We start from the raw sequence: 16,373 nt of genomic DNA on the forward strand, positions 1-16,373 counted from the left end.
CCTCACCCTCATCAGTCACTTTTATAAATGAAATCATACCTTTCGCAGATGCTGCAAGATGAACGCCTCAACACCAGAAACTTGACAAATAGAGCTGAATATCCCACAGAGCAGTAAAACCCCTAAAATAATTCAACTAACAAATTACACAAAATTCCCAGATCCACAAATATTGGCAGATTATCCCCAGCACAAAGCAGTGCACAGTTTCAGATAAAAAGCACAACCCCATAACCTTCAATAAGGTCAGATTATCCCCACAGTCTTACACACATCCCCACATATCAGAAGAAGATAAGCCCAAAAAGCCCAAATACTGACGAATGATCCCCATAAATCTACACAAAACCAACAAATACCACCAGATAAGAGACCAAACACCATTTAAGCCTATCAAAGGATGCCAGATAGCACCTAAAGTGGGGGTCTGCAACTGTGAACTCTCCAAATGTTTCGGACTAGGACTCCCATGGCCCCGCAACATTGACTATGCTGGCTAGGGCTGATGGCAGTGGCCCTCTAAAACATCTGGAGAACCACGCGTTGCAGACCCCCGAGTTAAAGCATAAAACATATTGGCAGATTAACTACACAATCTAAAACCAACCACATACTGGCAAATAACAAGCTTGGCATCACACAAATCCATTAGTCACACAACTGCCACAAACGCATCAGATATATCACGTTAATCTCACATAAACCTGTCAAATAAGTTCATGAAACAGGCCCTTTAGCTTTACGCTTAGATAACAGACCATCCAAATATCATATGCATTAAGCTATCCCCAACCAATGAAACAACGCCATCTCACCTCTAATTACACACACAGATCAATGAAATATGCCTGATAACACTGAAGAACCTCGCAAGTACCCTTCATAACCAAGTGAAACATCTTACAGTAGTTTTACACACAAACACACACACTTACTCCATGTTAAGACATTCCATAAATTCAAAACAATCCATAAACACCAAATGACACTGATAGCCACAAGCGAAACAGCAATCACGGTATCAGAACTGAACACTGATATCCTAATGTACTCGTGCATCAGTCATCAATTAGGATGCTTTCAAAATCTTGAAGATGACACTCAAACGTAAAAAGAACCTCTTTCTTCCTAACATGAGCAAGAAACCAGGCATCAAAAGAAAGTTAGGAGCCAAGAGCAATCCATTGATGGGGAAAGAGGTGAAACAATGGCTAAAGAACCAGCATGTGTAAAGAGCACGTAACTTTATTTCTCTCTGTAGGCAGGTATGCTCCCCAGCTGATCTGTATTTCGGGTGAAAAACGGGTCCAAGCAGTTGTGAACTGCAATATCCCTAGAATGATCACACAAGTCATTGTTGATGGGGCAGAGATGTCTCAAGAAAGAGAATCATGGGGCACACCTGCCGATTCTGATAGTTGTGATTAAGGCCATTTTTTGAGTAAAAGCTCAATAGCCATCAACTAGACTATTTTCATCAAACTTGGACAACAGAAGGAAAGGACTAAACAGGCAGCCATTGGAACACACCCTTATCCAGAAATTCTTAAGTGATTAGAAGGGAAAGGGCAAGGTAGACTAGATGATGCTTCAATTGTCATTCAGTACAGTTTCTGAAAGAACTGGGATTGGCAGAGACATGTATAAATTGCATCACTCCAGCAATCCCAGAGGGAGGGCAGAGCATGGCAAAGGCAGAGAAATTATTCCAACACAACCAACTGATGAAGTCACTGCTATAGTTACTAAGAAGGTCGAGACACTGTGGAATAGACTATAAAATCGTAAAAGATAGAGCAAGGATGGAGAATCTACTGCAATCTCCAATAGAGGAGATTAGGTTAAGAAGGTCCAAGTCACCTAGTCTGGGCACACCAGCAATTCAACAGTGGGCAGTGAAGGCACAAAAACGAATAAACATAATCCCTGAGAGAGGGAGGGTGGCATTACAGTTGTTGATTGGGCACCCCAGAAGTGAAGAGGTGCAGCCAAACGTGGAGATAGTCCTGGAAATCCTCACAAGCTCAGAGAGGGGGGGGGCATGACAGTAAAGGCCTAGATAGGGCTTGAGCACAACTGCAATAAAGGAGGAGCAGAGGGGGAGAATCTATGACAAAACTTGGACATGTGCCAACCTTAAATGGGAGTGGGTTAAAGCCAAATTATGTCTACATAATATTTGGGCACATGTGCAATTCAAGAAAGATAAAAGAATAAACAAAGTCTACCAAATCTTTAGGCACTGAGGCAGAACAGAAGTGGGATTGGCCTAGGTCCCCCTTTGGAAGACGTTTCCAGATAGTGAACCGGCTGGGAAGAATACAGGTATCATTATGGAGGCTGCATGGGCTATCATTTGGAAACAGAATAGCTGAAGGGGTATGAGAGATCAAGTCCGTGCCGTAACGGGCATTAGGGTGTGTAGACAACCATTTGCCACCACCTACTTTTTAAAGGGTGCACAAGGCAATGAGTGACTCGTAGTGGTGAGCGCACTGACAGCAGTTAATTGAAGCTTTCAATAGCAAGGATAGAGGGTAGCAAAAAGCATATGCGAGGGAGGGACGCACGCAGGAGACAGCAGGCAGGGGAAAGGCTCGCGTTTGCAGCTGCTTTATACTCGTGTTCGGCCGCGGGAGCTGCAGGAGGCGCCGGGAGACAGGACAGAAAGGTCGCACGCCGCTGCTTGCTGCTGCTTTACTTACCCCAGCCAGAGGGAAGTGGTCCGAGCGGGTCATTCTCCTGCGGGGCGCCGGCGGGCTGAAGTAAGACACCCAGGGGAAAACGCACCAAGACATCACAAAAACACACACAGAAGAGAAGAGAGGTTACTAATGTAAACAGTAGTGGGTTCACGACATATCCAGGCGGAGGCGAGGCGCTGAGGAGAGTCCAGAACCCGCTCCTGGCTAAGCTGGCGCGCAGAGCACAAGGAGCGCCAATACAAGGTGACTGGTGGTCCTGCCAGACATGCTGCGTGTGTCCGAGCCCAGTGCCGAGGCGGGGAGATATGGGAGCCCTGCCCCGTGGAAGAGTGCCTGGTCGCCCCATGTCCCCGCCCCAAGCTTCCTGAGTACGGCCCCGACACACCCCCACCCCCTTCCCCGGCTACGGACTGAGGGGGCATTCATGAGCAGGGCAGACAGAAGGGGGGGCTGCTTCCAACACCTTATACCTCAGATAATGTCTGAATTCACCGTACAAAGCCCCTTTCATCCTACCTCTGAATTAAACACTGCGTAACAACCCCCTCCCAAGCCATAAATACCCCCTGGAGACTCGCTCCCTGACCGCCTTAGTGAGTGTAGAGGCCCAGGCATGTATGTGCAGCGTCGCCTACTTTGGAGATACAAGCTTTAAAGCTCCACAAATTAAACATTTTCAACCCCTCTACATAACACACAAAAACAACAACTTTCACTATTTTTATTGGAGGCATGCCCCTGTCTAATTGTTTTCGTCAGTCTACCTCATTTTCTGAGGTGGGAGACACGTTTTACTTCCTTTTATCGACGGTAAACTGGATATTTCTGTATTTTGCGATCGCTTATTGAAGGGCGTTTCTTACTTTCACTTTTTCCTGCCTATACCTTCTCACCCCAAACCCCACTGAGAGTCACCAGAGTTCGCCAATGCTGTCACACTCTTACCTATATTGCCTAATAATTAATGTAGCTCAGGTTTTGTCGTTTTCTAGCAGATTTCTACTTTAACAATAACATTAAATAAATTAACTTCTGTTTCACGATGTGCATTAAACCAATTCCACAAATCGCTTTGACTGATCTATTTTCTCCAGATGTTTCAGGTCTTTGTAGAGTGGCCATCAGTACCCCCTGGAACAACCTTACACATTTTTCATTGTGTTCCCAATCCTACTCTAAACGAGCATTGGCAATGCCGACAGGTTTGGCTTTTGTATAGGCATGGAAATGTATCTGCCGTAGTGGTAAAAACTGACCATTGATGGAAGTAGCTGCAAAATAAGGGCAGTACCTGGCAAATGCCTAATACTTATACACAAGCCAACACAGTTGACTTTGCTGATGCTCGTTTGTAAGAGGACTTCAGTGAAGGAACCATGTAGTGCTTATAAATCTAGCGACTGAAGGCAGACCTAGGTTAAGAAATGTCTATTACAACAGTAGTGGGTTTACAGCTACAATTAAGTTATTAACTCTCAGAAGGCTGATTTAAAAAGCACTGGCAGGCACTCAAGCACAACGTTTGATGGTAAAGCTTGCTGAACCTAGCTCAAAGAGATCCTAGGAGGATGCATTTTGCAAGGGTTGGGGGGGCAGGAAGTGAGTGGGAATGGCCATAGGGATTAGAAGGCCATGGGCAGTCAATGGGTGGGTAAATAACCCAACATTACCTACAAGCCTTGTAACCCTCCACATAAGCAGTTTCTCTCTAGCTGTACTTTAATGCATTTGTTTCGAAACGTATAGCACCACCTAAGAGACAAAACTAAGAAGCACCGTTGCAATGGAATAATACAAAACAAAAAACATTGTTTTGATCCCAATCCCAACATTTCCAACCTGATACATGATTGAGCTTTTTTCTTAAAGAAATAAGATTGCCTCGTGAACAGTACATGTATTTGAAAGATGTAATACAAAAAATGAAAAATAAATCAACAAGTCTGTACTTTTCCCATTTAAAACGAATAACTTAATACAGGAAGAACCAGCAGAGTAAAAATAACAATTTAGTGCTGTCTAAACTACTTCCAGGTTAACAAACCCAGAAACGGAAACACGATTTTCCTGAAGAACGTAATGTCGCCTGAGCCTTCCAGAACCTCAAAAGATTAAGAAATTAATCAAACTGCCTTTTTAACTGCACCCACTACCAACCTAATGGTCTCCTGGTAGCGAGACTTGTCAGAGTATGTGCCTAATTGGGGACACTCCTGGGATTTCCAGACCCAAGTAAGGTAAAGGAGGAACAGAAAACAGGAGCAGGCACTGGTGAAACGGGTAGAGCAGAAGATGGGGCGGCAGATAGTTGAATTTTGGATGACAGCTACACATGGCAGTGAGGGACGGATAATGTACCGGTGGTATGGAGGTCTTTCTAGCTCAAGATCTCTTTGAACTTCAGTGATCACTACACTTTGAGGTGTGTGCATGCGTGGTTGTGCGATGGATTGAAGATGTGTTCAAGCATTTCGGTACAGTATGGTGGCCTGCTTCCCCATATTTCTTCAGTTGCAAGGTACTGAGAACGCTGGGGCTAATGCCTTCTAAAAGAAGCCACATTAAGAGCTGACAGTGTGAGCAAAATAATGCATTGCTACAGTGATGCGGAAGTAAAGTGTATGATGGGAATGTGATCACTTGAAGAGCGAGACCATCTAATCTAAAACATTCTCAGATCTTCAAATCAACCTCCCACTGCCTTTGCATCCCATAGCACTGCAACACGCACACTGCCCATTTTGACTAATTCACTCCTCTCCCCCAAACCTCATTAAAACAAATCACCTCCCTCAAACCCACTTCCTACTCTGACAATATCATCCCAGACTCCATCATTGAACAGTTGATGCGCCCAGGGCTAAACACACACTCCTCTGTATTATTGTCTCCCTCAAAGAAGGGTAATTCCTGGATACCGCCAACACTGGTCTCATACAACATCTTTTGAAAAACCAACCGCAGACCCAGACGACCTGGCCAACTACCGGCGCATAACAAAGCTCCCAATTATCAGGAAAATCTAGAAAAAAGTAGTCTCTACACAACTACTCACCAGAACCTAAAAACTACATCAGTCAGACCATCAGTCAGACTCCCACCCCCTCACCTGCCCCCCTCACCTCACAAGTGTAGCATCAATACAGCCACCATCCAGATGGTGGATAATGCCCTCCAAATCATGGATACGGGTGACTCATGCCTCCTCATCCTGCTTGACTGCTTAGCAGCATTGAACACCGTCCACTACTGCATTATCATTGAATGGGATTCTCTGGCACTGTCCTGAATTGGTTTATCTCCTACCGCTTGGGCAGACACCAGGAAGTCTAGAAGAAAACATTGTGATTTAACTGACTCCCAATATCCTGCGGAGTCCCCCCAAGGCTCCATCTTATCACTAATTGTTTTTAACCCTTACATGGAGCCTCTGGGCACACTCTTTAAAGATCCCGATAAAGCCATCAACCAACAGGCGAATGATACTCAGTTGTACATGAAAGTAAAAAGCCCACAGGACATCAGCTGTCGCCGCAATTACCTAGCCATCATCCAAGTCCTGGATGTCGGCTGGCTACATCAAACTTAACCCATCCAAGACCGAATCCATCCACCTAGGTCCCCTACTAAGCAATAACAACCTTTCCAACAATGGCTCAATGATATGCACCTGGAAGGATTCGATTTGCAACTCTCAGATTCAGAAAAATCTTTAGACTTCACCATTGACAGCAGCCTGTCCTTCCAGAAACACGTAGCCAAGAAGGCCCAAATGATGTGACTTCAAATCAACACCATCTCAAAATCAGACCCTTCATACCACTGCAGAACCTCTGGACCGTAGTGCAGGCCCTTGTGGTTTCGCACATAGGGGGAAATGCCCTGCGGATGGGGCTCCCAGCCATTTACTTGGCACTCCTAAAAGCAGTCCACCACGCTGCAGCATGTCTTTTTAAGGGTGCGTAGATATTTGCCCGAATCACCTCCATTGTACGCAAACTACACTGGCTTCCTATTAAGGCCAGGAGACTCTTCTAGACTGCATGTACCATCTGCAAAGCAGTTATAGGCAGCACACATGGCGTCTAATCTTCGTATATCTGGTGGCACACACTCATTGTGCTTGTGCAAAGAATCTACCATCTGGCACGAATCACAACTCATCCACGAAGCAAGGACCTGCAAACAATCCTCCTCTTGTCACTCACCCAACCTCTGGAAATCTATCTCATTACTGGCTCAGAATGCCCCGACAATTCGCAATTTCGCAAATCTCTCAAAATGTGGCTTTTTCAACAACACCTGATCAAGGACCAATCCCAATGGACACACAGACCGATGCAGACAGCAGTTCACAGTACTGCACTATAGTTAAAAGATGCCAGCTCAAACTCTGGCTACCCACACACTGTACAGCACAGTTGCTCTCGAGCCAAGTCTCTGCTTTACACAATAAAAATACTATTAACATTCTTAAATGTGTTGTGACCCTGTTATACTGTGAAGGTGGCCATGGCTTTCTTTTTGGAACCTTAACTTCGATATGAATTGAGAGGTTAGCCTTCATGACGTATTCCTTATAGTAAAACACAGAGCCGCTGTGGCAGGAGGGAACACCATTTCTAGGGACCTGGGGAGCAACTGTACATGAGACACATAGTAAGGTGTCTCACAGCACTAAGTTCGGGGAAAACATAGTCCTTGAGGATTGTCATAGGTCAGAATCAGGATGCTGATAATGAGGCATGGTTTAACGTTAATTTATTTTTCCCTTTAAGTTAAAACCAATCTTTCCCTAAACGCATAAGCTCAAAATCTATTCTACAAAAGAAAGTCAAAAGGATGCTATTTAGAATGCCAATAAGTCTTAAATAAAGTCCTTGGGTCCAGAATCCTGTCTAAGCTAATCACATTCCCTTTGCTATGAAAGAAAACACCACACAAATAATAGACTTTAGGGAACGCCCCTAGGGATGGGATCGTCTGGCTCCTGACCCAACCCTGCCCATCTTTGTCAGAGGCCCATGTCGCTGTAGTTCAAGTTATACAACTCTTGATAACTGGCCCATTAAAGAGGTTCCCCAACCAAGGTATCTGTGTCTCTTCTCACGTTTGGTTTATTACAGTCTCTCTCTACTCTAGGGCTTACCCTCCTTCCTAGCACACACTCTGGATTTCTCTCAGTCTCTCCTCGGTCTGGGGTTCTTTTTCTTCTCGCTCCCCACTCAGTCTCTCCCTCTACTGGGGCTTTTCTCCTTCCCACTCACAACTGTGAGGTATTTGCAGTCTCACCCAACTCTGGACTTTTTCTCCTCCTTAGTCTCCACTCTGGGTTTCTCTCTGTCTATCTTTCCACTCCAGGGATTTCCTCCTTCTCACTCCCCACCTGGGAAGTCTTTCATTCTTTCAGCCCCTTGGGGCTGAGTGTTTTCTCTCTCTTCACCCTCTGGGGCTTCCCTTTTCTGTACTCCCCATTCAGGGCTTTTTCCAGTCTCTTCACTCTGGGGCTTTCTTCCTTGTTAAGCCTCACTGCAGGGCCCTCTCTCTTTCTACTCCCAACTTCAGGGTTTCTTCTCTCGCTCCCCTCTCTAGGGAGACAAACCTGCCAGCATTTCTAGATTATGTGCATCTTCTAGTCATCCAGTCACTAGTATTGTAACTAGCATGCATATGACGTTGTCCAACTGTCAGATTCATATAGAACCGGAGTAGTCTGGGCCGACATTGCATTACCCAATCAAGCACAACACTGCATGTTATAGGCAACCATAATAACCTTCCTCTCCAAGTGGGTGGACCTCTCTCCCTCCCTCCTGGCCTCAACTGCTCAACTCCTCCTCCTTGGAGACTTCAACATCCACCTGGATGCTTCCTGTCCCGCCACGGGACTCTTTCGCAACCTGTGCAACTCACTCTCTCTCTCGCTCTATTCTTCCCTCTGGCCAGACTCACTCTGCAGGGCACTCTGTTGATGTTCTGATCTCCTTTACCCTCCCCTCACTAACCCTCTTAATTCTCCTCTCTCCTGGAGTGACCACTTTCTCCTCTCCTCTCATCTCATCTCTCTACCCCTCAGGCCAAGCCAACCCCCACACTGCCACCCACCTTCTCGGTTATTCGGCCCATGAAGCGTGTGTCAGTTGAGGCTTTCTCCTCCACTTTCTCTCCCCCTCCTGCACCTCTGACTGACTCACACCCTGACGCAGACCTTTCCATGCTCCACTCTGCTATCTCTGACACTCTTGATGTACTTGCCCTTGTCATGAGGATCCGCATGAAGCCGAAAGCCAAGTGCAACTCTTGGTACGACTCAGACCTCGTCACCCTTAAACACAGGGGTAGGGTGGCTGAGACGAAATGGTTGGCATTTTGTACATCCTCTGAGAAACTGGACTGCTGCCTGCTCCAAAGGCAAAACCGACTCTCTGTCCTCACTAAGAAAAGAGCTCACATCCAAGCCGGCATCACTGTGGCATCTAACGACTCGGCCAAACTCTTTAAAATCTGCAAAGAGCTGGCCAATCCTGCCGCAGTCTCTACCTCCTCTGCCCCTGCCAGGCCTTCTGCAAGGTCCTGGCTTCTCATTTCATCTCTAAAACCCAGGACATCCTGTCCACCCTCTCGTTCTCTCCTGCTTCTCCCTCCACTCTCTCCTCTTCCTCCAGCCCCCCTGCAGCCACCCCCCCTTCTCTGCCTTTCCTCTCTTCACCCCCAACAAGGTTGCTAGACAAGTCCGATCTATGAAAGCCTCATCAAAACAGGTTCTTCCCTGTTCTTCCAAAACCATCAAGGACCACATTGACATCCAGCCTTGGCCGATTTCTGCAACCACTCTTTCGCCGCTGGAACCTTTCCTTCCCCCCTGAAGCAGTCTCTTGTGCACCCTCTTCTCAAGAAACCCTCAGCTGACCCCTCCTGTCCTGCTAACTATCGCCCAATCTCCATCACTCCTTTCCCGGGCAAACCCTTGGAAAAGCTGGCCATGTCCAGCTTAATCTTCACACTGAATCTGTTGGTTGTCTTCATGACCATCAGTCTGGCTGCAGAGCATCCAGAATCATGGAAACTGCTCTCCTGAACATCTGTGAAGACCTGCTCTCTAACCTTGATGCTAATCTCTCCTCCGTCATCATCTTACTTAATCTCTCTTCTGCCTTTGTCATCCTCCTCAAATGGCTACGTGATACCCTAGGTATCAATAATCAGGCTCTGGCCTGGCTGTCTTCCTTCCTCTCAGACCGACCCTACCAGGTCCAACTTGGGTCCTTCCTCTCCTCTATCCCTCTCTCTACCACTGGTGTTTCCCAGTGCTGCTTTCTGCTCCAATTTCCAGTGCTATGCGGACAACACTCATCTCGCTTTCAGGCTCCCCTCTGCCGCCGCTTGTCCTTCTCTCATTCTGGATTTTGTCTGTCTGCAATCCAGGAGTGGTGTGCTGCCAATGATCTCTGCAGGAATGCCAGTAAGAAGGAGATCCTTCCCTTCGGCACACCTGCAATTCCTTTCCTGCCACCCTCTGGCCGGCCTCCCTTGGCCCTCTTCCTGCTCCCACCGGTGAGGCTAAGAACCTCAGTGTCATCTTTGACTCCAAACTCTCCTTCTCTCCTCACATCTCTCTGTATCCAGAGCTCTGGTTCTCTCTAGGCTTGACTACTGTAACAGCCTCTTTTTAAATCTGCCTGCCTCTATTCTCTGTCCTCTGTCCTCAACAACGCATCCACAACAGGACTGCAAGATTTGTCCTTGGCCTCAAGCCCAGGGATCATATCTCTCCAGCCCTGAAATCTCTGCATTGGCTCTCAGTGGCTGCAAGGATCAAGTTCAAGACCCTTAGGGGCCTGGGACCACACTACCTCCAACTCTCGCTTCAGAAATATCTTCCTACTCAAACTGTTTGCTCCTCCATCTTCAGATACTTGAGAGTCAGGTGCTTCTCCAAGCAATGAGGCAGGGTCAGATCTCCCTCTTCAGCTGACGCCTCCCTCTGGAACAGCCTCCCTGCCTCTCCGAAACTTGAGCAGAACCATCTCCGGTTTCTGGAAGCATCTCAAGACTTTCCTCTTTGCTTCTGCCTTCTCTCTTCCCTGTTGATCTCCTTTCTGATACTGCACTGGTCACCTGGCTACCCTCTGAACTTCGGGCCCGGGTTCTTGCCCTCCCAGTTGCACACCTGCACTGCCTCCTGGTAACCCTTATACTTGGGTCTGTATCTCCAACCCTACAGTCCCTTTACCTGCACTTATCAGACACTTGTTGTCTGTACCTAACCCTGCACTGCCACCTGCTGGCTGCAATACTTGTTTTTGATCCTGTGTCCTGCACTGGCCCTTCCTCCCCTTTCCCTGGCACTTTGCCCGGTGGCCAGGACAAGACCATTGCTTTTGGATCCAGTTCCTCAGGGTGGACCAGTGTGGGAGGATCACCTGGATGAGAGGTCTTCGGGGAGTGTGACACTGGATGGTGAGACTCGGTATTCTCTTAGCTGTAACACCTTTACCCCATCCTACCAAGCAGGATATTTAGGAACTCAACCACCCCCCTTTTACAACACGAACACTTCCTCACAGACAGCCTGCCATGAGAGAAAATGGACTAACACCCGAGATATACCTGACATGTCCCAATACAATAGGCAGGCAATTACTGACCATCACACACACTTGACTTCCATCACACTTTCTCGCACGGATAAAAGGCAGAGCCCGAGAGCACACTTTAAATGAGGCAAAGCACACAAGAAAACAGCAGTTCCAAGATGGCAGTTTAACAAGAAGAGAAAGACAGCGAAACAGAAGGGGATTGCAAGGAGGGAAGTTCCCTTGACCTTTTTGACAAGGAACCGTTACTTTCACAAAGCCTCGAGAATAGAAAGTTTAAGACCAAGAAACCAGGCTGAGGAATCCTGCATTGTGTGTCGGAGGTATCCGGGGCCCTCCCACGTCGATAATCAAGGTGGGAAGAATCGCCAGCTGTCGCGGTACTCTCCTTGGCTCCAACAACAAAGCAGCGTCCGTGAAATAAGCACAGCCAGTGAGTTGGGGAGACTGATGCAAGACCGGTCTGTGTTGAAGGCAAGGTTGCAAGCGGCAACATTGTATGGCGAGTGCTGGAATGAACGTTGTATGAAACGCATGTGATAATCAACGTGAGTAAAGTTGAACTGCAGATGAGTGATTGAACATTGAAACCAAGATACGATACCTTTGATAGAGTGGTACGGCACCGTGTGTATGCTCAATCGAAGGTCTCTGTAAGTATCCAGCAGAGAGTTGACAAAAGTCAAAGAGTGGCAAAGGATTGTGAATCGAAGTGGTCCGGCGATGGGTCAAGCAAAATCCGGCACACAATCAAAAGTCTTTGATGTTGATACAAAGAACATCCATAACAAAGTAGATAAAGTTGGTCTGAGCCCGGCAGAGGGAGATCAATTGCAAGCTTTGGGTTAAAGCAAGTTTTGTGTTACAATAGATACATTTGTCCGAGCCTGGCAGAGGGAGACTGATTGGAGATGTTCTGTCAAGGTGGATCTGTGCCCGGCGGAGGGGCATCCGGGGTGAACTGTGAATCACCCAAGAAATTGGACACGTGAAAATCCTGAGAACATTGTGTTAAAGTGGATCTGAGCCCGGCAGAGGGGGACCCGAGGTGAATAGTAAATCCCCCAAGAAAATTGTGTATATGTGAAATACAAAAAGGAAAGGAACTTTATTGTTTGTTGCATCAGGTGCTCTGAAAGAAGAGACTTTGAATGGCAAAGAGACTTTGCCACAGAGGGCCATGATGTTGAAGTTTTGAACTGCACCCTCATGCCAGAGAAGCCAGAGACTGTGCTAAGCTTGAGTCAGCCGCCTTGTCCCGTGCTGAAAATGTGGGGAAGGGAAGCCAATGGCTTGAATACCCTGACATATTTCTTGAACACTTTTCGTTTGCATAAAATTGGTTCCCACACTATTTGTATTTAGAGGTAAGGCTTGGCAATAGGTTTATTAGTATAGGCCCTTTTATTTTGAAAAAACATCACTACGACTGCGTTATTATTTTTTTATGGTCATAGCTTGCTCCAACTTTAGATTTAGGATTAGATAGCTGTTTTTCAAACCCAATTGAAGTTCAATAAATCTCCTTGAACTGTGGTCACTTCTGTCTGTCGTACCGTTGATACAATGCCTTCCTTACAGTAGTGTGAGAAACCAGAGGGTTTCTCACCCGCTAGTCCCCGGGAATCGATCTCTCAGGTGGCCAGGGCACAGCCATCGCCTTTGGATCCAGACCTTGGGGGTGGACCAATGCGGGAGGATCACCTGGGTGAGGGGTCTTCGAGGAGTGAGGGTGGGATAGCCGATGGCGAGACGCAGTATTCACTGTTATTTTGTTTAATCAAACCTATCCTATGTTTTAGGATGCTCCAAGATCCCAACACCCCCCCTTTTTGACGCAAACACTGGGCCGAGGGAGAGGATGACTGAGAACAACAACACTGACTTGCATAGATGGTACTGATCATGTCCGGCTAATCAGGTCAGGCAAAGTCAGACACTTAATCTTAAGTGCATAAACCTGATACCAATTAGCTCTCCTCGGATGAATTAAAGGCAGAAACCAAAGACACACTCAGAGCAAGGCAGAACACAAGAACGAGAAGAGCCTCTGGGATGAAGGCACACCTACTGGAGCAGAACAGACCAAGGGACGAGAGCAGCGGGTCGAAAACCCCAAGGCTTCCTTATTGGAGGTTGTTGCCTCCGACAGGCCACGAAAGATGCCTGGAGAAGGCCAGATCCCACAAGTGAAGATTGCATTGTGTTTCAAGGATGCCAGTGACCCTCCTGGGTGAACGGCAGAGTTGGGGAGGCGAGGTCAAGCCTGTGTTACTAACCTTGACTCGAAAATCGGGAAACGCCAAACAAGAAACAAATGCACACAGCGGGTGAGTTGGCAAGCAACCTCAGAGACCGTGTGTGTTAAAGTGAATGAAGTAGCAACATCATGTCACAAGTGAAGGCTGAACGTGTGTGGATGAGATGCGAAGAAAGGCAGGCCTGTGAATGAACTTTGATGTAAAGAACAGCTGTGAAATCAGCGATACTAAGTAACAGAGTGCTCCGGTGAAAGGAAGTAAATCACTCAAAAGTCTCTGTGAAAGGTACTTTGTTTAAAGTGAGAAAGCGTATGAACAGTAAAAGTAATAGGAAGAAGATTAATTCCTAGAGAAGGGAAGAGTGAAAGTAACACAGTGAACTTTGAGTCAAAGTGGTCCTGCAGTGGTCTGACAAATAAGCCACACACATTTGAAAGTTTTCGACATCTGAAAGTGGTCCGAGCCCGATAGAGGGAGACCAGAAGTTTCGGTTCAAAGTTATTTTGAATAGTCTGAGCCCGACAGAGGGAGACCCAAAATGAAATAAGCTTGGGGAGAGGAGCCGCCCTTGCAACTTGCATTGAACTTTATCGTAGGAGATCTGAGCGTGACAGAGGGAGATCTAAAAGAACTGTGTAGTGAAAGGTCTGAGCCCGGCAGAGGGGGATCTTTTGGGAACGTTTTGGATAAGACATTATTTTGGAAGAAAGACAAAGAGTGTCAAGCGTGGAAGGCCAGGTGGGACTCGATACACAGCTTTTTGAACTATATATATTGTGTTGAAAACCGGGCCCATGTGTGTCATCCTGCGTACAAAGATTGCCTTACTACGTGAGACCTAACGTGGGGAGGAGAGAGTTGGGTCAACTGCATTATCATTTGAACACTGATTTTCCTTTTGTAGACATTTTCCCTTTTCATGCTTTTTGTACAAGAGATAGGGCAGGCATTAGGTTTTTGTTAGCAACAGCCATTTTGATCTGACAGACTCTACTAGGACTGCGTTAATTATTATTTGATGGTCGAGATTACTCCCATCTTAGTTATAGAGTAGAATAGAAGTTTTTCCAATCCCAACCATTTAAATAAAGTTTTTACATATTGTACCCATTGTCAGTCTCTGCTTGTGATACCATGCTTCCCCTACAGTAGGTACCCGTCAGTGTACCTCCATGCTGGTGGGCACTTGCTGCACTTATTTTCAGCCAGTGTTAGACATTTGGGAATAAATGGCCAAATGTCACTATTTTATTTGGCATCAGGTAGGTAGATTGAACTCCTACTAATGGGGGAAGGGAATCCTCATAACCTTAAATGTTTGTCACACAACTGTGCTCCATAGTGACTTCTCATCTGCATATATGTGTACTGTACTTCTCTTGGTCTCCTATGTCCAGGTCCTTTGCTAGACAGCAGTCTTGTGACAGTTGTTGCAATATTGACCGTCTTGGGTCAGCTTTTACTCGAGCCATGATATAAAAAAGGCAAGCAATCATGGACGGGTCCCAGGATTTTCTTTTCTTTAATTTCCTCAATGGAAGTAGGGTTGCACTTCAGCCACAGACTTCTCATTGAGGCACAGTGATTAGGGGCTATTTATTGCTTGCAGTTGTTACTTTAAATCTGAGTGGACCTTTCGGGATTGAACCATATATGCACATATATTTCATCTAGCACTTAAAATACAGAGTTCTTCTACTTATTCTCTGCATGGAGTGCTACAGTACTTCATAAGTTGTTTCTTTCATATTAGACCAAACTCTCACTTATAGGTGGCACAACCACACTGTATACAAGTAAAAGGATTAAAAATAAAAGCGCAATCAAGCAAAACAATTTTTTTAATAAAAAGCACATGCCCAGGTCTAAGAGTGGGATTCACAAAGGTTTGAGATATGGAGTGCATAAAAGGTAAGGTTGAAACAAGTTCTAGTACTCTGGTACCCCAGTAGAGAGTGAGGGGCCTCCTAATTTCAGCTGTAATACATTCAGTCTGACCAATCCAACACCTTCTGAGAAATCAAGGGTGTATATATAAAAGAATATATAACAGTATCTATGGTCCACCAACAAAAATTGCAAATGCAAAGGTCACACAGCATGCAAAGCTTTAAAAGAAATGACAGCTTGCTTAAATCAAACGCAACAGACCAAACCTGACCAGTACAGTTCTCACAGTGCAGAGACATTCTACTACCTAGCATAGACACTAAATGTTGTCGTAATCCTTTTCTGGTTCTTATGGCAGCTCACACAAAGCTGGTAGATTGTCAGTGGCATGTGAAACTAGAGATGTTCAAGCAACTGATCAATGATTCTTAAGCAACTGGTTCAAATTCATCATCTCTTCTTCAGTATAGGCATCTGGCTTAGTCACCTTATTAATGTCAGCAGGTTGATTCTTTAATTTCAAGACAACCAGCATTCCTCCAAGAAGTTCTTTGTGTTGAAATAAAAACCTTTGAATCTCAGAGATTGGGTGTGAGCCATCTCTGTTGAGCCCACGCCTGTGACACAGAACAGGGGATCTACTGGTCAGCCGCAAAGAGAATAATCAGGAGAGATCTTCGTCCTTTTTCCATCAGCTCTTTAAGGCTGATCATATCCTGTTGGGGGCATAGAGACTAGCAAAGGTGTACCATTGCATTACTAAGAAGACAAGGCCCAAGATAGTGAATATGACAACTGAGACAATATTTCCAACCCAAATTGGAAACACCCTAAACTAATGCAGTTTGCGTCACGCCCACCAAAGAATGTGCTGATAGAGCCACAATCACATACATCCAGGGGTAGGCAAATGTCTATCA

General features: G+C 46.1%; 1 protein-coding gene across 5 annotated transcripts in view; it reads right to left on the reverse strand.

The window, feature by feature from the left end:
* WWP2 (WW domain containing E3 ubiquitin protein ligase 2) overlaps positions 1-16,373 on the reverse strand; it is a 1,426,252-nt gene that overhangs the window by 203,093 nt on the left and 1,206,786 nt on the right. For all 5 annotated transcript variants that reach the window (XM_069635514.1, XM_069635513.1, XM_069635516.1 and 2 more), the window contains one exon: positions 2,706-2,760. In XM_069635514.1, coding sequence (XP_069491615.1) covers positions 2,706-2,760 — 55 coding nt within the window. The remainder of the gene's footprint in view (positions 1-2,705; positions 2,761-16,373) is intronic.

This window comes from Ambystoma mexicanum, chromosome 1q, assembly GCF_040938575.1.
Source record: "Ambystoma mexicanum isolate Mex_15411 chromosome 1q, UKY_AmexF1_1, whole genome shotgun sequence".
Classification (NCBI taxonomy): domain Eukaryota; kingdom Metazoa; phylum Chordata; class Amphibia; order Caudata; family Ambystomatidae; genus Ambystoma; species Ambystoma mexicanum.